Genomic DNA, 23,026 nt, shown 5'->3' with positions numbered 1-23,026 from the left:
AATAACATGTTTACCGATAGACAGAGGAACGCACGCGACTGATCCGTTTCCCACCCCAACCCGGACAACTATTTTTGGAGATGTTTGAGGACCCTACGCGGATTATCTCTGGGAGGGGGGAGAACAATTGTCATTGTTCGCAAAATCGCGTCGAGGGCCGTTCCACCAGGGGCCTTAGTTCGACCTACTTCCCCTCCTTCGTTTCCCGAGAATGTCGAGCAGAAAAGCTCGAATGGCAGAAACTTACCAGGCCTATTTCTCACAGTGGAAGATAACACAGAGAGGATACGCAGCATGCATCAGAAAAAGTAAGCGGACACTTTTAAGAGGGGCCAGAAAACGTCGAATGCAAAACCGCAAAACATAGGTAGAGAATCGCGCTGAGCGGGTTTTTACAGTTCAAGAGAGTGGCAGAAAATGTCTAGCTGATAGCGGGCGCGAGAGTCGCACCAGCCGCATTAGCATCAGCAACATAGCGGCGGCCAAAGAGCGTTTTTTGGAAAGGTGTAGAGGAAAAAGAAAAAGTAAAATGAAAAGAAAAGCGCTCTTGTGTATTGTGGACACAAAAAATATGCCTGGTGCGAAAAAGTAATTAGGTAATTTAATTACAATTACCGTCGCTGGACTAATTCATTACATTACTAAATTACCTGCTACAAAAAGTAATGAATTACATTAATAATTACTGGAACAAGTAATTAAATTACTGTAACTTCATTACAGTAATTACATTACTGCCAGCTCTGCCTAGAAGACAAGTGGATCCAGTGGATTCCCGACCCGCCCCCCAGCGGGACACACGGTGAAGCTCGACGCGAGTACTCCACAAAACGGCTGACGCGTGCGTCTGGCGTCGCCGCGGTCTAGCGTCGCGATCGTTGTGAGACGCTTTGAGACGCTTTAATGGCGCGTTCACACTGGAAGCGGATCCGCGTACGCGAAGCGGATCCGCGCGTTCTCAACCGCAAAGCGGCTCGGATCGAGCGGTTGGAGCGCGTTTTTGCCCACCGCTTCGGGACCGATTTCTCCCAACCGCTTTCACGAACCGCAAAGCGGCAACCAATCACAACGCGACGCTGACGTGACGTCAGTGACTTTCGAAACAAGATGGCACCTGTCGCTGGTGAGGCGTCCAAGGCGCTGTAGTCCTAGCGCTGTAGTCTTAGCTTTCGACAAATCAATGGAGAAAGTTGACGTTCACGTCCGTTACTTGAATCCGCCGCGAAAATAATTGACTCGTAATTTTAACGGGCCTCGCACCGGTGATTTGGTTCGGGTAAGAGTTTGTTTATTATTCCGGGTGCCACAGCCCAAGCTCGCTGCCTTGTTAATCTCTGCCTGTAGAACGTCGGAACCTACCCCTGATCGACCGAAATGTCAGCTTTTCTACCCACTAGGATAGTCGCGTGAACTATTGAAAGCTTTCGACACCGTGCATGACCGCCACGAAGCCCGATAGAGACGGCGTGAGCTTGATAGCGTAGCCAACGCACTACCACGGAAGGCGCAGGGTACCTGCGCTAGCTCGACCTGTAACGTTTACTACTAATAAAATAAATAAAGGGAACCTACTCAAGAAATAAAGTGTACGTACCAGACAATGCAGAGGTAATCCATACGGCGTTTATTTGAGCTTAATGTCAAACAAACAGTAGACGCGATCGACGAGCGAGTGACGAGAGTCCGCCACCAACGAAGCCACGACCGGCTAGCGTCGAACACATTCCCGCACCACGGTCCACCCTACGGCCCACAACTTCGAAAATGATAAGAGTGAACAACAACGAGGGGGAAAAACTGGCCCTCTATCCCGAAAACAAGGTCAGCTTTTCATGCGGGAAGGGTTCACTTCGAAGAAAAGGTCGGGGGCATCCTGTTCTGAGTCAGCAAGGCGCGCCTAGCTGGGCTTTGCTTGTGGGCGAGTTCGAGGGAATCACAGGCGAGTTCGGCGGGTCCATGCTTCTTTTTTTTTTTTTTTTTGCTGCCTGAGCTCGTGATGCGTGCGAACATCCCGGAGAAAAATATTCCGAGTGCCAAATAGCAAAACTTTGGCTTTGGATCTTGAATTAAAGTGGATTTTGGATTGTAAAACAGGGTTGCCAAACGCAAGTCTCAAAAGATCACGCGTGATCGCCGAGAAACCGCCAACCGCCTCTCTGTGTGTCTGAACGGGGTCGCTCACGAACCGCATCCGCGACCGCTTCGCGAACGCGGATCCGCTTCCAGTGTGAATGTGCCATCACGGTGACGCCGACACCAGATCAGGTGGCGCTACGTGAATCCACTAGTGATCAGGTTTAGCCGGAAACGGCGCAAGTCTGGCCACCAATGCGGTATTGGTAAAGCATGGCATTCTCGATTTTTTTTAAAAAAAAAGGAGTACAATGCAAATTATTTTGTTATGGCTAAGAAAGTGTGGAGTTAGATGCCGCAGAGTTCAGTTCACACTATCAACTGACTTGTAACTCGTCGAGACCGATTTGTACTTACCAGTGAACCTGCACTGGCCGCTGGCGTCGCGATTTTAGCGTTGCCACTACGGTAGACGCTTAAAAAGAGGAGTTTTAATGGCCAAAATAGCCCATTTAAGAACTGGGACTAACATTATTTTAGTTCAATATCTTGGTTAGAAGTTCAGTTGCGTCTGCACGCCTATTGACGTGTTAAGCAAATTTTAATGCCAAGCAGCAACCGTAACAAACACAGCGTAAAATATACTGTTTAGCTGATTTGCCTATCTTTTTTGTTTCAGGTACCTCAGCAATGCGGTTGCTGACTCAAAAACTACTTACGAAGGGTTTCCATCACTCAGCAAGCGGCTACGGTGCTCGCTCATGTTGGATAGACTCTACTCCATTCTCACTAAAACCAAGTAACGCGTTCCTCTTATATAGTTATGTTCATCCCAGAGCCTTTTATACTGGGAGAGTTCGGCGGATGGGAGGGGCTTACGGCCCGCTAGATTTAGCGGATTCAGCGGGTTCCGCCATGATGTGCCTCCCGGCAAGTGGGTTCCCATTGACGTGCGATGTATACGCATGTAGGTTTTGCCGTTCGCGCTTTTGTTGCCGTGAGGAGTCAGCCAGAAAACAAAAATTTTGTGATTCGGTGCTTTATTCATGTAAAAATTAGCAAACAAACCGCCCATTTACAAACGGCACTCATTTATAAATGGGGAATCGCTCAAAAACGCCCGACGTCCGATACAGCTCAGCTGCCTTGTGCGTGTTTTTCAGTGGGTAAGTTCGATTGTCTAGATCGCTCCCGACATGTTTACCACACCACAAGGTTTGTGCACCCTTGTGTGGAATACGGCGGACCGATCGTAATTTTCCGTCGTGCTTCTTCACCTGTCGGTCTTTCTGTTTTGTTTTTTTCTGACATTGTTTGGTTTGCTGTGAAGAAGCAGCGTCGGCATCGCGTTGTGACTGAGCTTTTTGGGATTGACAACCGCTTTCGAATTCACAGTCTGCAAACTGCACCTAAAAACAAAAAAACAAAAAAAAGCATGACAAATAAGTATTTACTACGCGTATTTAAAAAATGAACGTATCGCTAGCGAAACAAAAGCGCTTGCGAGACGGCGAAGCGGAGCCACGAGGCCGCTTCTAAAAACTTGAGCGTAGAGAAAGCTACGAGAGCGAGCTCATGAATGGTTTGAACGTGCCGACGGAGCGCGTGCGCTCGTACAGTGCACGCGTCGTTCAGCGCGACGTGCACGCGCTTGCAGCGATCGGCTCCGCTCGCACTTATTGGCGACGTAAGCGATCAAAGCGTCGCTGTGGTCGGCCCACCACAATTGGCCGTAGGGTGATTACCTACCTGCTGGCGAAATGCGGGACACGCAAGGCAGGGGGGGGGGGGGGGGTAAAGAAAATGTATTAACAGACGCACCACGGACCCAGGCTCTGTTAACACGTTTAATATCCTGCGCTGTTTATACACCTGCTAATTGTATTGCGGCAATTAAGCTCAATTAATTCTCACTCCCAGTGATATACCTTTTATTCCGAAAGTGTTATTAATGTGTCGAAGTTGAAAATATATTTCAATGCATCAAATGCAGATAAGAAACAATTAATCTTTTTCGGGTTATTGTTTCCTGTCAGCGCTTACTTTTATCAACATGGACCTACACAAATTTTTAACATTATATTCTTTTTCAACCGTTGCGAGTTGTAGGCTTTTTGCCTTGTATGGCTGCCTTCACTAAAACAAAAATTCACAGCAACCCTTTCGTGTTGACACAGTGATTTAAAAGTTATTACAATATTTTATATTGAAACTTTTGGTGAGCAATTCCTCTTAGAATATTTTGCCAAGGGTAGAGGCGCAACGGAACATGGGCGTCAGTTCTCCTGCAAGAACGAGGGTTGCTTCCCGCAATGCTTGGGTAGAAAATGGTGTGCCACTGCGATCCACACGATTACCAGCGACATCCGCGCTGCTCCGTTGTTCGGCAGCGCCATGAGTTGCAGAGTGAATTTAGTACAGTATGAAATGCGGGACATTTCGAAGATTTGGGGTTTTCTTGCGGGACGCGGGACACGAGCCCTCAATGCGGGACAGTCCCGCGAGTCGCGGGACGGGTGGTCACCCTAATTGGCCGAATGCTGACTATGACGTCAGCAAAGGATATCTCATCGACGTAAATAAGAGGAAAGTAAGAACTTCAATTTTGACGGTGTTGGCAGTGTTGATTTGAGAGCGCTATGATTTCAGGCTTCCACCATGCACATTACAAACACCATCGAACTTCTTGTTCACAAGGTAATGACGTCACGAAAGGGAACCGAACGAGGGCGCCACCGAAACATCTCGCCGCTAATACTGAGATACAGTATACACAGTTCAAATTTGGCAAGCTAGGCCGCTCGCAAGTATCAGGTCTTACGCGGCAGGAAACGGCTTCGTGATCAACGGACACTGTAACCTGACGCTGCCGCGTCAAGTCGCTGCAGAGTTTCTGGCCAAAATAAAACGCGTTTAACTCACAAAATAAATTACTGTATAATATTACCTCGCACCATCGAGAACTCGAAGTCGGCTTCCACTTAGCCCTCCTTGTTTTGGCCTCCCGGATCTTGTGCATTGCACGGTTTTCTTTTCCTTGCGGGAACCGGTACATCCTGAACCCTTTTTTCGCGCTGTTCGAACACCCAACGGCACTACAGCACCCCATTACGTTTTCTTCTAACGTTTCGCGGAGCGCAGAACGATAATTTTCACCGTCGTCTCTCGCTCCACCCTAGTCAGACGGCTGCCGGCTCGAGACGACAAGGCACATCATGGCGGACGACGAGACTCGGAATGCGATGCGCACAGTTGCCAGACTGTTCGATCAGTGCTGCCAGACTGGCGGCTGGATCAATAGACCGCCGAACTCTCCCAGTATAAAAGGCTCTGGTTCACCCTAGTGTGGGTGAAAGGTTGGCTGTTGGGTGAAAGCACCTCCCACCTCTTTCCGTGTCACCGCTCCAACCCGGTTTTCTCGCGAGTGGCGCGTCAAGTGATTGGCCCGAGGCAAGGCACTAGTATTACCATAGCGGCGAGCAATGACGCTCTTGTCAGAAGTGATGGTATGAGTGACCGTATATGTACATCATTGCACAGATATTTACCCAGCCAAAAGTAAGGTATACTTGCGATGCTATTGTCTGGGAAACAAGAGCCTGCCATTAATACTTGCGTGCGCTCAAGTGAATTTTTGTAGTCTACGAGTTGAGCCGCTGTTTATGCAAGGTGTGCCATATTTTCAAAGCGGTTACATGCTCTGACCTAGTGACACGGCCATTGGTCTGGCGCCCACATGCCAAAAAGGTCGGACATGTTTGTACTCGGCGACCCTAAAAATGCATATAAAAAGACGAAGCAGCGTCCACAAGCATAACGCGCCAGTGTTGATTGAAGACGAAACTGAATTTCACATAAACTTCCATGCACCGCAGCCGACAATTAAGGCGATGTAGCCATTAAAGCAGCACCAAAAGCGAATCGTGAAGGCACTTTTTTGTTTCGTGGATTTGCTCGGGCACACAAACTCACACAAAATTCGGCGCAGAAAAAAAAAAATAAAGAACAGGCGCAGAATTGCGGCGCGCTCAACTTGCGTGAGTGGTTTGGTCGGTGACAGTAAAGACAAAAATGATGAGCGCATGACAGTGCACTTTTGACGCTGCTTGACTGACTCTATGGGACCGTATAGGCCGGGGCTGTGGTGAAACAGAGTATAGACCTCTCCATACCTTATCACCAGGGGGAAAAAATGCTGAGTCACCAAGCGGTGGACGCATGCACAGAGTTTAATATACCACACGACAGAACTACATCGCAGGTTCGGAAGGCCTTCCACGGCACAGCAGACTAAGATGGCAGCGCTCCGTAGGCGATTTCTTTCGTAGGGTCTACAGAAACTGGTCAAAAGTTAGATTACATTTCGACTATAATGCGTATACACGGATATTTGAAATGAGCTGTCGGAAGAGAGAGGTCCAAACTATCTAAACCATTAAAAGTTTACACTCTTAATTTTGTAATGTGCAGACATTGATAACTATTTTCTAAAATTCAGGACAAACTACAGCAAAACCTGTTTTGTCCTAAGTTTTAGAATTCCTTTTTAGTTTACGTCGGACAACACTTTCTAAAGTCGTACCTCGTCGAATTGCGCCGGTGACTCGAAGGCAAGCCAAACCATTGGAACATCTAGATTCGACATCGAATCCGAGATTCCCAAAATATTCGCGACATTCATTCATATAAGTGAAGTACTTCAAACGAAGACTTTCGTCAAAATACGAAGGCTAAAAATAGAGTGTGAGACACAAAAAAAAAAACAAAAAAAAAAAACGAGCTCATGTCAGACATGGTTTGTGCCTTGAAATAAGTCCAGGGTATAGATTTGGAAACCAATGTTTCCAATGCCCTACCAACTAATGTTTCCAATCCAATTCTACCCTAAACTAAAATTTAAAAAAAAAAGATATAAAGTTTTTTTTTTTTTTTATGAGATGCGTTATCAAAGTTTCTGCAGCGTTATCCCCAAATAAACTTGGGCTTTCTTCGCGCTACCGTGAGTATTCGACAGTGAGCTGGTTATGTATTATACCACCTGGTGTCCGTCTGTGAACCTAAACTAAACAGTGTCTGTCCTTCTCTTCTCTAGTTTCGACTTTTTATGTTAAATAATATTATTGAAATTATTAAATCACAATGAAAGATGAGCGGAGTCAGCTGAAAAAAGAACGAATAAATATTTTTTGTAAAAAAGCCATTTATTTTGTACTATGTGTCGTGCTGAGTTTCTCCTCTGCAGCTATGTAGAATTTCATGTTATACATATTTCTTATTTGAAAGTACACGGCAGCTAAAGGCTTCTTCAAGCTGTTAAACAAAGTCTTGTCCCTTGCATTTGCCATCCATACACCATAATTTAAAAAAAAAGTTAAAAATCTTCTAAACATCAGGGGTGAGACAGAGCAGGTCTGTCGCGTTCGTGCATCTGCTTCATTCCTATATTTCTGTGTTGTGTTGTTCACGATGTTTACCTAGATGTATTTTGTGTACACCATTTTAAAGTTGTGCATTAGTATTGATGAGTTTTTGCTTGCGCTATTTTTAGCAGTAGTAAATAGTTAACGATCTTAGGACACGCCAATATACAATATAACTATAATGCTAGTAGTCATTGTAGGCCCGTATATTTTTGCTAAACGTTTTTTGAACTAAGCGATAGTTTCGTGGATAAATCAATTTATATGTGGACCAGCCCGTTCGAGGTGGTCCGAGGGCCATGTTTGGTGGGTCGGTGACTTACTTCCCTCACAGTCCCTGGCAGCGAGGCGTCCCTTTGCACGCACTCGCAGACTTGACTTTCTCGACATCTCGCGCTTCAGCTTCCTCGTTGACCTTCCGCGTTTCAAGCACCCGGTTTCGAGACGATGACATCAGCGTTTTCCCCAGATTCGTCGGAGTCTCCAACACTGATCGCAGCAGCAGTGCGAATGACTATTATCAAGAGATGTTGGAAACTGGTCTTTGTAAACTTCGATCCGCTGGCGACCACCCCCAGTGGCGACAAGATCGTCAAGGACGAACCCGCTGTCGTCCGCGTCGATCGCGCACGTGCATACCGGGGGGAAGGTCAAGGGGCCAGGGGGCGAGATCAAGAATAACGTTAAATACTTTATTAGGGGCAGGAGAGAACGGAGTTGCAACTTGTAATATCTGTTTGAGAGCTTTATTAATTTCGTGTGTATACTAAACACCATCACGTAGTGTTGGGGAAGACGAGTAGCGTTAGAGGGTGCGATCGTAGTTGGGCGAGCTTGGGCGAGCTTGAGCGAGCATGTGAGCACCTAGAGTGATAGAGCTTTCAACTACAGATCAGGATCTTGGTTTGTGGGCACCATAGTGCGACTTACATGGACAGCGTTGCCTGGTTGCCAGACGAAAAGTATCAACAATCGGAAATTCATTATGGCAATTACTATGGCTGTAGCAATCACTAAACTTGGTGTATATACTAAGTAAACTATGAGCATTCCCTCTAAACAATAATCTACCCGTTTCATTCTTGTATCCTAACCCCTTTAACCTGCATTCCTTTTTCTCATGTGCTGTACCAATCTCTGTCTACCTAACGAAGTGAAAACATAGGTTTGCGCGCTCACTCCATGCTTAGTCAACATATTCGAGCCTTGATTTTGGAACGAGACATCAAGATGTTTTATGTTGGTTTCAGCGCATCCAACAAATATTCCAGAAAACAAAGCCACCTTCTCAGGGCAATCTTTCGTGTCGTATGGCTCGACACATTTTGGGTGATCGCAGTCACCTTTTCTTATTACGGTTGTCTCATTGCAAGAATTCCAGTGCTAGAGTGAGTACACGATTGTTTTCTTTTAATGTTTTTTTAGCTATGTCACCAGACCACGTTTGTGTGATTGGTATCTACTTATGGAAAGTAATTTAAATAAAAAAAGACGTCTCTGAGCGCATTCTTTTCATCATTTTACCTAATATTATCTTGTGCTTCGTATGTGAGCTGTTGTTGTGCACTACGTCGGTCATATGAAAGCAACTGACATTATGGAAGAGAAAAAAAGCGCCGTTGTTCTACGACAAACACATGTGGAATAACACGTTCAGCTATTTTTTTTCAGCTTCATTCGCGTTTTTAACAACCCTTGGCGTAAATATGTTGGAAGTTCATGTACAACAATTTATGTGATATGAAGTCAACAAAATGTTAACACGAGTATTGGCGTGAATTATTTCTTGGTTATTAGGTCCAACGTTACATCAACCGCAATAGGTTTAAACTTTTGATGCATTCAGCACGTGTAATCTAGCTTGTTCATCCTATTCTGGATATATTACATAATTCGTAGATCTGTAATCATATTTTCCATCTGAATTTCAAATAAAACTTCAAAAATTAAAGCTTTTTTTATTTTTTTTATTTGGCATAAAAATGTTAAATGAGGTTTGGATATTCATATGGCCAACAACAAACGTCGTGGCAGTACTTTCTTTTTGCCGATTTAGCAATGGCAATGCGCAATTTGTTTGTATGCAGCGCTATTCAACCATTAATGGGGTGAACTTTTGCCCAAGATAACATAGAAGAACGTTAGTTTCGAAGGCGTCGATGTCGGCGAAACAGCAGGATGAAGCGCTGGAGCGAGACTGCCTGCGGCTCGCAACGCCTCGGAGCACCTTTTGTGTAGCCGCGTGGGTTTCTGAAGCATTCGGCCTTAAAACGTTTGGTGCGTAGAACATTCGGGACTCAATCAGACTAGCTAGATTTTTCTCGAACTCACCAGAACGCCAAGTTAAAGAATAAATAAAAGAACAATCGAACCCAGAAATTCCGCGCGACAGTCAAGCGCGGTAACCATTCCGCCACGCAAGCGATCGCTCAGCGCCGCGCGTGGCACTTTTAATTTGCGCTCAGTTTCAGTTGATTTAACTATTTCAGAAGCTACAAAGCAGCGTCAATTTTCGAAGCTTGAAATACGTTTGAGCGGAACCTTTCAATCTTATGTCCCAGTTCGTCCATCCATCCGCGCATTTCCCAGGTCAGTTTAGCTGGGAAATCGACTCCACGTCACATGACGTCACGTGACCTATATATTAATTCAGTCTCCATGCTAAGTGTAGCACGAAATAGACGGCACACGGCCCCAACACCAATTCAGCCGACATCTTGTAAGCCCTAAGATGGGGAACGATAAAAAAACGGACGAACACAACAAAATCTCAAACGCAGCTGAAGTTTTATTGATAGGAGCATACCAGTAAATAGACTTTCACACAAAAGTAAAAGAGAAAGTGCAAAAAATAACTCAAAAGCAAAAACAAGACGGCCAACGCGTTCACCCCAGACGGCCTAATACCCCTGTCAGACGGGCACCTTGAATGTCATTTACGCTAAAGGCCTTTAGGATTTTCAAATGACATTTAAGTCGTGTCGTGTCAGACGGGCAACCACTGATCTCAATGACAATTGCTGGATCGCGCTTGCCGCTCCCGCAAGTGAAGCCACCGGACGCAACCCCGCTGGGATACGATTTCCCGTTTTGCTAGCCTTTTGCTGCGGTTTTCCAGCGTGCTGTAGACACGTTTTCTGCTCGTTCGTCGTCATTCGCCGAGGAAGTTTTTTGAGACTCTGTGTATTGTTGAGACTTGCCGTTGTGAACACGTGGAAAATTTTACGAAAGTGCAGTGTCGCAGGAAAAAGGCACAACGCGTCGAAAGGAAGGGCTGGCGGCGTGTTCAAAGCTTCCTTGGCACGCCGAAGTGCCGTGTCTCTGTGCCTTCGCGCGCTTGGATACCGACCAAGAACCGACGCCGTGTGAATGTGTTTAGCGAGTGCAATGTGCGTGAAGCCGTATCAAAAGGTACAACTCGTCGAAAACGTGTCGCCGGTGTCGCGGTGTGATCAAAGCTTCCTTGGCACGCCAAGTGATGCATCTTTGTGCCTTCGCACGCTTGGATACCGGTCAAGAATTGACGCCGCGCCAAAGTTCTGAACGTGTGTCGCGCGTAGATGCCTTTAGATCATTTATATATATCGGCCACGGAGTTCTGGATCGTCCAGCTGTTCCGGTGAGTTGCTATGAATAAAAGGGGGAGATCTGTACGTGTTCTTATGTACTATATTAACCATGGCTATGTCCCAAATCTACTCTAATAGATTCCGTGGGAGCACGAATAGGGCAACGTTGTGGAGCCAGGGGGGTTTTCGAAAGCAAAAGTACAAGACGGCGAGAATGAAAATCTTTGAAGCGCGGCCGATATGGTCGTGTGCAATCTGTTGACCAATTACAATTAGGCGAGCCGCGCTCAAACGTCAAGTGCAATTAAGTAGGTTGATAATAAGCCAGCACTGATCAGTGATGAGGAGCTGTTGTGTACGGTATTGTGTAAATCGTCTAAGGACGAAAAAAAGACGTACCTTCCCCCCATCTTCCGTCGCTAGTGGACGCTGGATTAAGCTCGTTCCTAAACCGCGCGGGGAAAAGACGCTGATCCAGAGGCACGAACAGCTTCACGCACATTGCACTCGCTAAACACATACACACGGCGTCGGTTCTTGGTCGGTATCCAAGCGTGCGAAGGCACAGAGACATGGCACTTCGGCGTGCCAAGGAAGCTTTGAACACGCCGCCAGCCCTTCCTTTCGACGCGTTGTGCCTTTTTCCTGCGACACTGCACTTTCGTAAAATTTTCCACGTGTTCACAACGGCAAGTCTCAACAATACACAGAGTCTTCAAAAAACTTCGGCGAATGACAACGAACGAGTAGAAAACGTGTCTACAGCACGCTGGAAAACCGCAGCAAAGGCTAGCAAAAACGGCAAATCGTATCCCAAGCGAGTGAAGTCCGGTGGCTTCACTTGCGCTGCAGCGAACAAGCGGGGAAGCGCGATCCAGCAATTGTCATAGAGATCAGTGCGGGCAACTCAAATGTCATTTAGGTGATGTCAATCACAATAGCGGTCTGTTGTTAACCCGGCAAACTAGTGTTTATTTTATTGTTTCCTAAGTAAATAAAATGTAATGAATTCTTAGAACATAGAATTCAAACGCGGGGATGAAAACTAAGTACACGTTTTGACGGAGACAAGGTGTTTTGTGGCAACGACACGACGTCAGCAATCCCAAGTAATCCGTAGCCGTAGCCGTTCCGCCGCTTGGCTTGTCTGCTTTCGTAACTCCGTGCATCTTGCTCGCCGTTGTTCCTCGCGCTTCTCCGTTCTTCGACGGGTTCGTATACCCCGTTGACGCTTACGTCTGCGATTGATTCAAGCGAAGACCGTGACCCTGTAGCGATGGGGCCTGCTGACGACAATGATCGTAGTGCGATGGATCCGGAACTGCCGGAACGTAGGATCGCGTTCCTGACGCGCAACTGAGACCGCGAGTATATTAAACAAATATATCGCAAAAGGTGTGCGAGATATACACGTTATAAGCATCTTATTCTAAAAATAATTGCTACAAGCATTGTTTTCAATTGTATTTATATTATATATAATGTTTTATTTCAATTCGCGGAACTTGTACTGACCGCTGTTGACGAGGCTACACATTTACGAGCCGTAAATGAGCTTGGGAGAACTCAGTTGAGCTCGAATGTCATTTAAGTCAAATGTCATTTTAGTTGCCGTGTGACACTGCCTAAATGACATTTACACTGAATGTCATTTGGGGTAAATGTCATTTGAGGTGCCCGTCTGACAGGGGTATTAGCCACTCCCCGGCTCCAACAACCTTCGGAAAGGGAGCTGACCACCCGAACAACAACAACCCCACGGTCCCCACACATGGTGACCTCCAAACCGCTAAAGCCTAATCCCCATTTCCTACCCCAAGCAAACCCTTCGCGGTCCCCCCCCCCCCCCCCCCTTTTTCAAGGTTTACAAAGCTCCCCTCATACAAGCAAAAACTCTTTCATTCGATCAGTGATCACCAAGCACAGCTGGCACAATTCCCCCGCTCGCGAATGCATAAAGTCTCCTTAATTAGCCTTCTAAACAATTCTTTTTCGTTACACAACACAGAAGCTTTTTCCCAAAGAGGGGAACAAAAATTACAAGAACTAACATGATTAACCAATTCAGAATTCTGCGCCAAATTCTTTACATACCTTTTATGCTCCACACGTCGGTCATTCAAACAACGCCCCGTCTGACCAACATAACACGATCCGCAGTCAAAGGGGATCTTGTAGACTACCTCTGTGACACAGGAGACTGAGGGATCTCTGTTTTTTCCCGCAACATCCCTCACGTCTGAAGGTAAACGGAGTAAGCCTGTCTAAACGGAAGTCCGTCCTAAAAACCACATTAACGTTGAACTTCGCACCCAAGGCTTTTAGGCAATGAGAAAAACCATGAAAATAAGGAATCACAGCAAAGGTTCTACCTTGAACCCTGTCAGCGGTCACCGACGCGCGTACAAGCAGTCTACGTGCACTAGAAATGATAAAATCTAAACTATAACCCGCTGACAATAAACGTTTGGCTTGAACGTCGAAAGCGTTATCAACACAATGAAAACAAGATTTTTTCAGTGCACTGCCAATTAATGATCTCACCACCACCCCTTTTACCAGTTTAGAATGAGCACTCCAAATTCTAAACTGGTAAAAGGGGTGAGCAAAATGACACTCTTGCAGGTCCCTCATTGCCGCCACCAACCAGTCGGGACAAGGCACGCTGATTCTTTTGTTCTTGGCCACCGCTACTGCTGAATCAATGATTTCGTGCTATATGCTGTACCTTTCCATGCGACTGGGACTTCGGATTCGCAGCATGTTGCAGGCAGCAATATTCAAAAAAGTAAGTTATACTGTCAACATAGAGTATACCTCGATGTGCTTGACACAGTAGAATCATGTGGTATAAGTAAACACCACAAAAGAAACGGTTCTACTAAAATACATATGCATGTCGTTCAAGCGACGCAGTGGGACGTGTCACCTTCTATATGTGTTTATTTCTCAGCATAAGTGTCTTTATTCCAGTGTGTGATCTTCCTAGCTCCCACTGCCAATAATATACGGAAGTAGTAAAAACTTCAAGGATGAAGAAAGAATAAACAATTAAAACAGGGACAACACAACCACATCTTTCAACTAGCAACAGACGAGTAAACTTTCAACAGCGAGCAGCCGACTATACCCAGTAGGAGTGGGGGAGAGAAGGGGAGAGAAGGAAAGATAAAACACGCGAAGTGCAAGTCAGGGTAATAGGGTTATCTCAGATTTTAAAAATTCAACCTCAGTTTTCGTCAGCAGGAGGGAAGGGTTTGACACGTTATTTTTTGCTGTGGTCATGGCGAATGATTCTATGATTTCCCTGCCGAATCTGCTGTCATGCCCCCCAAGGATTTTTGTGTCATCAAAGAGGGGATGACAACGCAAACACGAACGGGCATGTATGACTATGGGATGATAAGAATCTGGAGAGGCCTTAGAAACTTCGTTGTGATGTTCGCGGAGTCTGTGATTGGTGCATCTGCCGGTCTGTCCTGTGTATCGATGGCCACAGCTCAAGGGGATGGAGTAAACTTTCTTCTCTTTGCATGGAATGAATTTCTTTTCGTGTTTGACAGTGCAGCCAATCGGAATCCGGTTGTTGTTCACTTGTTGACAGAGTTGTTTAAAACGCATGCGGCACGAGAAGACAACATTCGTGTCGAACTTTGAGGCAATGGATTTTATCCGGTGGGCTGAATTGTGTACGTAAGGAATGACGGCGAATCGGGCTTTCTTTTTTGTGGCTGGTGACTGGCAATCAGGCCCGCGAATCATCCTTTCCATTACAGATCGGAGAAGGTCGACGGGAAACCCTGCCCTGACAAGCCTCATGTGCTGCAATTTTAAGCTATCTTCTGAAAGATGACAGCAAGACTTCGTGAAGGATGAAGAAAACAACGATTTGATGATACCGTGTTTTACCGACTTCGAATGGGCGCTAGAAAACGGTAGGACAGGTTTGGAAGACCTTTGTTGAAAGGCCCAGCAGAGTCCAGTGGCACTGACATGAAGCCGCAAATCTAGGTACTGAAGACCTTCATTCGGTGGTTCTTCCTTCGCGAATGTAAGGCCTGACGAACAAGCGGAAAAAACAGCTGTAATGCTATCTGGAGAAGTTCGAGCAGGATGAATGATTAGGTAATCGTCTACAAATCTGAAAACATGGCAGCCAGGCGCGGAGATGTCCAGTTGTGCTTTTATAGCTCTGTCAACGAATAAAAGGAATAATTCACTGAGAACAGGGGCGAGACATGAACCGATGCAAACTCCCTTTTTTTGGCGGTAGATCCCTTTCTCATGTTCGACTAAGGTGGACTGGAGATATAGATGAATCAGGTCCACGAATCCAGCAACGGAGACACCGGAGGAATTCTGAAAATCCACAGCTCCGTGCTCAAAGATTGCGTCGGAGATTGAGGCAAGCAAAGCGGTAGGATCTAGATTGAAATACATGTCTTCTATGTCAAGTGAAAAAATAGAGTGGGGCAAGGAGAAGAAATGTTGGGAACTGATGACAGAGATGAGTTCTATTGAGTTAGACACTCTACAGGGTTGAGGGAGGTGGATGCAGGACAGATGCTTTTGTAGAAAGAGCCCGAGCTGCTTCTGCCTACAACCCTTCTCCGACACAATACTTCGGAGGGGTACTCCGGTCTTATGTGTTTTTGCAGTGAAGAAAACTGAAAGGTACTGCTTCGCTGGACTACTAATGGCGGATTTTAGGGACGACAGATTCAAAGACGAGCAGAGTTGTTTAGCTCTTGACCTGAGGGTCCCAGACGGTCGCGATTTCAGTTTGAGAAAATTCTTTGAAAGGGCAGCGTTCACCTTATCTCCAAAATCTCCCTCTTCTAACACAACAAACACACCCGTCTTATCGGATTCTAACAGCTTTAGGTGTTCTTGACGAAGCTCTTCAACAGCGGCGAGTAGAGAGATCTTGCCTGGCTTGGGGGGTGGGTGGAAGCACACGGCGCGGATAGCGGAGCCGAGGAAATTTTGCCTCTGTGGTTCTGGGATGGCGGCGGCGACTTGATGAACTGAGGCGAGTTGATCAACCTTTTTAGTGGGAAGGTCTGGGGCGAACTTGGGGCCTTTGGAGAGCAATTCCATGGTGTCAGACGAGATAGCAGTTTTGCACAACAGGACTGGCGGTTCAAACTTCGTCTCGTTCAGCTCACGGCAGGAGGCAGTCACTCCAGCAATCACTTCTTTCCATGAAGCTTCAAGGAGGCGAGAAGCTGCGGCGACGATGAACAGGTACGAAGGATGCGAGCGGAAGCCAGCGCCAAACAAGTTCGTCGTGCGGCTGGGAAGGACCCTCCCCAGAAGGTGGAGCTCCAGGGATATTTCTTTCCTCGATATCTGCATGATGCGGTAGCTGGAGGACCAGTTGTTACAGTTGAATCCAAGGACGGAGGCCACTCCAGGATGAGGGAGGTTCTTGCGTAGGTGCAGACCGAGCGAGCGGAGCCTCCTGCGGTGAGCTGAGCGAGACGAAGTTTGAACCGCCAGTCCTGTTGTGCAAAACTGCTATCTCGTCTGACACCATGGAATTGCTCTCCAAAGGCCCCAAGTTCGCCCCAGACCTTCCCACTAAGAAGGTCGATCAACTCGCCTCAGTTCATCAAGTCGCCGCCGCCATCCCAAAACCACAGAGGCAAGATTTCCCCGGCTCCGCCATCCGCGCCGTGTGCTTCCACCCACCCCCCAAGCCAGGCAAGATCTCTCTACTCGCCGCTGTTGAACAGCTTCGTCAAGAACACCTAAAGCTGTTAGAATCCGATAAGACGGGTGTGTTTGTTGTGTTAGAAGAGGGAGATTTTGGAGATAAGGTGAACGCTGCCCTTTCAAAGAATTTTCTCAAACTGAAATCGCGACCGTCTGGGACCCTCAGGTCAAGAGCTAAACAACTCTGCTCGTCTTTGAATCTGTCGTCCCTAAAAACCGCCATTAGTAGTCCAGCGAAGCAGTACCTTTCAGTTGTCTTCACTGCAAAAACACATAAGACCGGAGTACCCCTCCGAAGTATTGTGTCGGAGAAGGGTTGTTGGCAGAAGCAGCTCGGGCTCTTTCTACAAAAGCATCTGTCCTGCATCCACCTCCCTCAACCCTTTAGAGTGTCTAACTCAATAGAACTCATCTCTGTCATCAGTTCCCAACATTTCTTCTCCTTGCCCCACTCTATTTTTCACTTGACATAGAAGACATGTATTTCAATCTAGATCCTACCGCTTTGCTTGCCTCAATCTCCGACGCAATCTTTGAGCACGGAGCTGTGGATTTTCAGAATTCCTCCGGTGTCTCCGTTGCTGGATTCGTGGACCTGATTCATCTATATCTCCAGTCCACCTTAGTCGAACATGAGAAAGGGATCTACCGCCAAAAAAAGGGAGTTTGCATCGGTTCATGTCTCGCCCCTGTTCTCAGTGAATTATTCCTTTTATTCGTTGACAGAGGTATAAAAGCACAACTGGACATCTCCGTGCCTGGCTGCCATGTTTTCAGATTTGTAGACGATTACCTAATCATTCATCCTGCTCGAACTTCTCCAGATAGCATTACAGCTGTTTTTTCCGCTTGTTCGTCAGGCCTTACATTCACGAAGGAAGAACCATCGATGAAGGTCTTCAGTACCTAGATTTGCGGCTTCATGTCAGTGCCACTGGACTCTGCTGGGCCTTTCAACAAAGGTCTTCCAAACCTGTCCTACCGTTTTCTAGCGCCCATTCGAAGTCGGTAAAACACGGTATCATCAAATCGTTGTTTTCTTCATCCTTCACGAAGTCTTGCTGTCATCTTTCAGAAGATAGCTTAAAATTGCAGCACATGAGGCTTGTCAGGGCAGGGTTTCCCGTCGACCTTCTCCGATCTGTAATGGAAAGGATGATTCGCGGGCCTGATTGCCAGTCACCAGCCACAAAAAAGAAAGCCCGATTCGCCGTCATTCCTTACGTACACAATTCAGCCCACCGGATAAAATCCATTGCCTCAAAGTTCGACACGAATGTTGTCTTCTCGTGCCGCATGCGTCTTAAACAACTCTGTCAACAAGTGAACAACAACCGGATTCCGATTGGCTGCACTGTCAAACACGAAAAGAAATTCATTCCATGCAAAGAGAAGAAAGTTTACTCCATCCCCTTGAGCTGTGGCCATCAATACATAGGACAGACCGGCAGATGCACCAATCACAGACTCCGCGAACATCACAACGAAGTTTCTAAGGCCTCTCCAGATTCTTATCATCCCATAGTCATACATGCCCGTTCGTGTTTGCGTTGTCATCCCCTCTTTGATGACACAAAAATCCTTGGGGGGCATGACAGCAGATTCGGCAGGGAAATCATAGAATCATTCGCCATGACCACAGCAAAAAATAACGTGTCAAACCCTTCCCTCCTGCTGACGAAAACTGAGGTTGAATTTTCAAAAACTGAGATAACCCTATTACCCTGACTTGCACTTCGCGTGTTTTATCTTTCCTTCTCTCCCCTTCTCTCCCCCACTCCTACTGGGTATAGTCGGCTGCTCGCTGTTGAAAGTTTACTCGTCTGTTGCTAGTTGAAAGATGTGGTTGTGTTGTCCCTGTTTTAATTGTTTATTCTTTCTTCATCCTTGACTTAAACCAACACGCTCTTCTACCAAGCAAGTAAAAACTTGTGTGAAGAACTCCTGAACACATCTCCTGGTAGCGCTATAGTGGCAGCTGCATTTTTGCTGGAACAATGCACTGAACAAGCTGTTCCTTATCGAATTAGTGGTTGCTATTCTGACGTTCAAAGGAAGTTATCTTTTAATGAAAACGCATTAACTGTCCCATGGAGCAAAGCCGGCGTTGTCTGTAGCAGCGGAAAACGGCAGCTAAATTACCATAGGCTGCGACGCGTCATACCCAGACTTGTACCGTACGCATTACAAGTAATCAAATTACTTGTAATCGATTACTTGTTGAAGTAATTTTGTAGTCAGTTGATTACTTTTATTAAGCAGTAATCAGAAGGGTAATCTGATTACTTTTTGAAGTAATAAAATTACTTGTAACCGTTACAATTTGTCCACGGGACGGGACCCCCCCCCCCCCCCCCCCACCCCCGGGCACATGCCTTTTTTTTTATAAAATTACAAAAATAAAATTTGCTTTTTTTTTTTTCGAACGGGAAAAAAGAATGATCTTTGCGGAGCTGTAGGAAACGAGATCAATCTCTTTCTATGTACAGTTTCTGTGAAATGTCCGTTGTTGTTTTTTTTGTTTTTTTTTTCGAGCTGGGATTGGGAGTGGGATGCCCCAGGGAAGCCACAGTGCGTGACAAAGGCCATTCCGGGCGAAGTTTGAGGAAGCAGAATGTAGCTTTGTGAGTCCTTCGTTCAAACTAGAGAGCCTTCATGTGCGCTTTGCTAGGGTGATGCCACCCTTTGTAATACCACCCGCCGACAAACCAGCAGCCATTTGGGTTCTCGGCGATAATCCGTGTGCTGATAACCCTCCCGGAAACAAGCACCTTATCTCACAAGTTCGGAGCAGCGTTGTGGAACCCATGGAGGGAGGATTAGCATTTCCCCCCTCGGATGGGAGGACCGATGGACACAAAGGCCACTTTCCGGCCCACGGGGAAACAATGAGGAACAAAATGGCGGTGGACGAGGGTGTGGGAAAGGGAAACAGGCAGTTGGCATCACCCTATGCAAAGCGCACATGAAGGCACCCTAGTTCAAACTAGCCCCCTCACGCACACACAGACAGAAATAAAAAAAATCCAGCTTATGGTACATACTCGAAGCCCGTAGGAGAACCAGAACCGAAGAATGCCTAAAGCGGATGGAAAATATAACAAAGGCAGTTGAAATATTTCCTGATTTCCCTACATGGCCTTTTTGACAAACAATGTATCGAGTTGAGAAGTGGTCGGGGCGATCACTTCCGCTAATGGATACTACACATGATCCGTTTCAAATCCTGGAGCTGCTGCTTTTTTGTATAACATGCGAGCTCATCCACATGTGAATAATAAAATGAGCGACGCAAACTTTGAGCGACAACCCTTGCTCAAGCTTAAGGCTGCGGTCCCACGGCGGCCATGACATATGACGCTTTCAGCACGTTTTCGAAATGCGATCGTGGCGTGTTCAAGCTTGCTAAAATTATGTGCTATATATCATCTTGTAGTGTACAACATTATCTTTTATCTGATGTAGGACTTGTTTTCCTAGTGCAAAAAGCTAATTCAGAGGGCACCCGCGAACATTGACCTTTTCGGCAAAACATGGTTTCGTAGTACAGTGGTACAGGGTGCTCTATTGGAGCAATTTCTTTCTAATTTTAGAATGTTATAGAAGAAGAGTGCGTTCATTGTCAACGGAGGCCCTTTGTTCGTTTTTTATTATATTTTGACAGATATTTACTTTAGAAAAATTGACTTTGCGGAAGCACTTCAGTCGCGAAGTTTTGGGCGCCTACTCGGTCATTTTATTTGAAACTTTTTACATCAGTTTGTAATTATGGTCGAAAGAGTTACGCTAAATTTCATTGTAATATGGCTTAAACTTTTTTCGGAATGCTCACGTGAAAAGTGACAAAAACCGTTAATTTTGGCAAACTTCATTTGGTAGTACAGTGGTACAGCGCTTAGGGATTGGCACACATGAATAAAATTGTAGGCCCGCAAAGAAAAACATATTCTGCTTTGCAAAGCGAGGCCCTTTTTCTAAATTTCACTTTTGATTTTCCATAAAAAAAGTTTGAATATAGGTGAAATCACGTATTTGTTGATAGTCAAAAACGAGTATTTTGACCCCTTTTGGCAGACATTTAGGCCGATATTTTTAGTATTAAATGGAGATTACTGTTCCAGGTCCTGATTATTAGCCCACATTTTCACTAATCGAGCCTATTTATTAAAAAGAATCATAAAACACACAGAAAACACAAATTGGATGTCTGGTTGCGCCCTCTATGTGGCGGTGGCTGAAATGTGACTACGCGAGGTTCAGGAAACTGCCGAGGATGGCGCTGATTCCAGCTGTGGTTGCCAGCTTCGGAAACTGGTTGTACACTTGGCTTCTTCCGTTTCTTGCAAAATAACGTGCTGGAAAACTTGGTCGAAACTCGTGAGGTCCTTTATAACACGGTACTTTCTGCTAATATAGCTTTTAGGAAGAATTTCAGTCGCTTTCATATTGTTAAACGATTTTTTTTTATGCGAGGCTCCACCGGTTCAGTTTGCTGAATAAATTGTTCACGGAAGCGATATCGAAGTTTCAAATTACCGAAATGCCAAAATCGCCAGTTCTGCGTAGATACGCAGCGTGACGCACGTGCTTCTGGTGCGTGTTCACGTACGTGTTTGCTGCGTAGTTCTTCGGTTGCTGCGAGTTTTCGCGTATTTATTGTGCACTGCTTACCTCCGTCTGCGCACGCATCTCATCCTTGTAACTACCCCTGCTCTGTTTGCCTAGAGTGAAGTTTGTGTCTGTCTTTTCGTTCGCTGACTAAGCTCGTGTCGGTGTCCTTCCTACTGGCTGCTGTTCGTGTTTGCGTACCGTGTGTGTCGCTTTGATTACTAGGTCCCCTGCTTATGGGGTGGAGCAAGCGGTGGGCGTCGCGCCAGGGGTGGGTCGTGATTGGGGAAACAGCTTAGCAGCCGACGCCGACTTCGGCGCGTTTCTTCTGCGCACGCGCGTACTGTCATTGATATCGCTACTTCGCGCCGTGACGATGCGCTGATCTACAGGCCGGTCGGCGCTCGCGTGATATTGTTGAAAATTCTCGAGCGTGTATTTACGTTTCGAAAGCCATAATAGAATTAAAGTGGACATTTGGCCGGCAGCCGGCATACCGTGGCTCTGAAAACAGATTGCTAGGAGTGCCCTCTTATTGGCTGGTTCCACGCTGGGTGTGCGCAGTCCGTGCTTCTGGCCTCCCCGGCCGCCCAAATGCGTTTTTCTGATGCTTGTTTTGTTTTCAGTAAACAGACAATAGATTCCTGCTGATATTCTCCTTTATAATCTTCACTCTTGACAACTCTTTAGTGTTGGAAGGAACTCCGTCAAATTTGACGATAATGCATGTGTAAGTACAACTGGAACCTCATAGTTGCAAGAATACTTTTCCTGGATTGTCTGCCTTAGAGTGCCTCCATGTGCGCTTCGCGCACATGAAGGCTCCCTAGTCTGCACCTTTCTGATAATATGATCGGTCTCCATAAATTGCACTTCCCCGCTTCGGGAGCACGGCCAGCGGTGGTTCTCTGTCGGTCATCGAACCTCACACACGTGAAGCGTTGTCAAAGCTGTGATATACCGGGCGTTTTATTATTCTGTTTTGTTTTGTTGTTTTTTTTGCTGAAAGAAATTATACTTTTGGTATTCCCGGGGATAACATTATCGGCTGCGGCGGACGTAAAGGAACGAGCGTAAATTGACAGTTAGTGGCCTAATAAACTAATATTTGCCATTTGCGAACGCTGGAGAGGGGGCGACCTCCTCTCCCCCGTTCGCTCCGCTGAAGTGGAACAGGGTGGGAGGAGCTCCCACTTCGTTCTTGACCTGTCACGGACTACAGTTGCGAATTCCACTTGTCATTTTGGAGCGATGACGAGATAGAGCTGAGTCATGTATTGCGTTCTCTGAGATGAAGAACGCAATGCGCGCGGAGTTGCTCCACGTATGCACCAGTCACCAGTAAAAACGACCTGTCCTCCGAGGAGGTCGAGCGAGACCCCGGCTGACATGGGGGTCGGTCACCTCACCGTCACCACCGTCTACCGTGCCTTCAAAAACACGGGGCGCAATATGTTTCTGCAGTATAACAAAAAATTGAACAAACAAGGTGCAAACTTTCATTTTTTTCCTAAGTGTGGTTTGCAGGGCTGAACCGAATACAAAAACGATACGCCGTGCTGGGATGACGTCGACCGCAATGGTACACGATCATAACAAGAGCACAAATCCTGCCACGTTATTTTGCTACAGTGATAA

General features: G+C 46.3%; 1 protein-coding gene across 1 annotated transcript in view; it reads left to right on the top strand.

The window, feature by feature from the left end:
* Window positions 1-8,723: 8,723 nt before the first annotated feature.
* LOC8033032 (ATP-binding cassette sub-family C member 2-like) overlaps window positions 8,724-23,026 on the top strand; it is a 93,111-nt gene continuing 78,808 nt past the window's right edge. The window contains exons 1-2 of the mRNA XM_042287003.1: window positions 8,724-8,881; window positions 13,688-13,850. Coding sequence (XP_042142937.1) covers window positions 8,724-8,881; window positions 13,688-13,850 — 321 coding nt within the window. The remainder of the gene's footprint in view (window positions 8,882-13,687; window positions 13,851-23,026) is intronic.

This window comes from Ixodes scapularis, unplaced genomic scaffold (assembly GCF_016920785.2).
Source record: "Ixodes scapularis isolate PalLabHiFi unplaced genomic scaffold, ASM1692078v2 PGA_scaffold8__174_contigs__length_109621045, whole genome shotgun sequence".
In the NCBI taxonomy this organism is placed as follows: domain Eukaryota; kingdom Metazoa; phylum Arthropoda; class Arachnida; order Ixodida; family Ixodidae; genus Ixodes; species Ixodes scapularis.
Note: the sequence above shows the minus strand (reverse complement) of the source record. Positions and strands in the feature narration are given on the sequence as shown.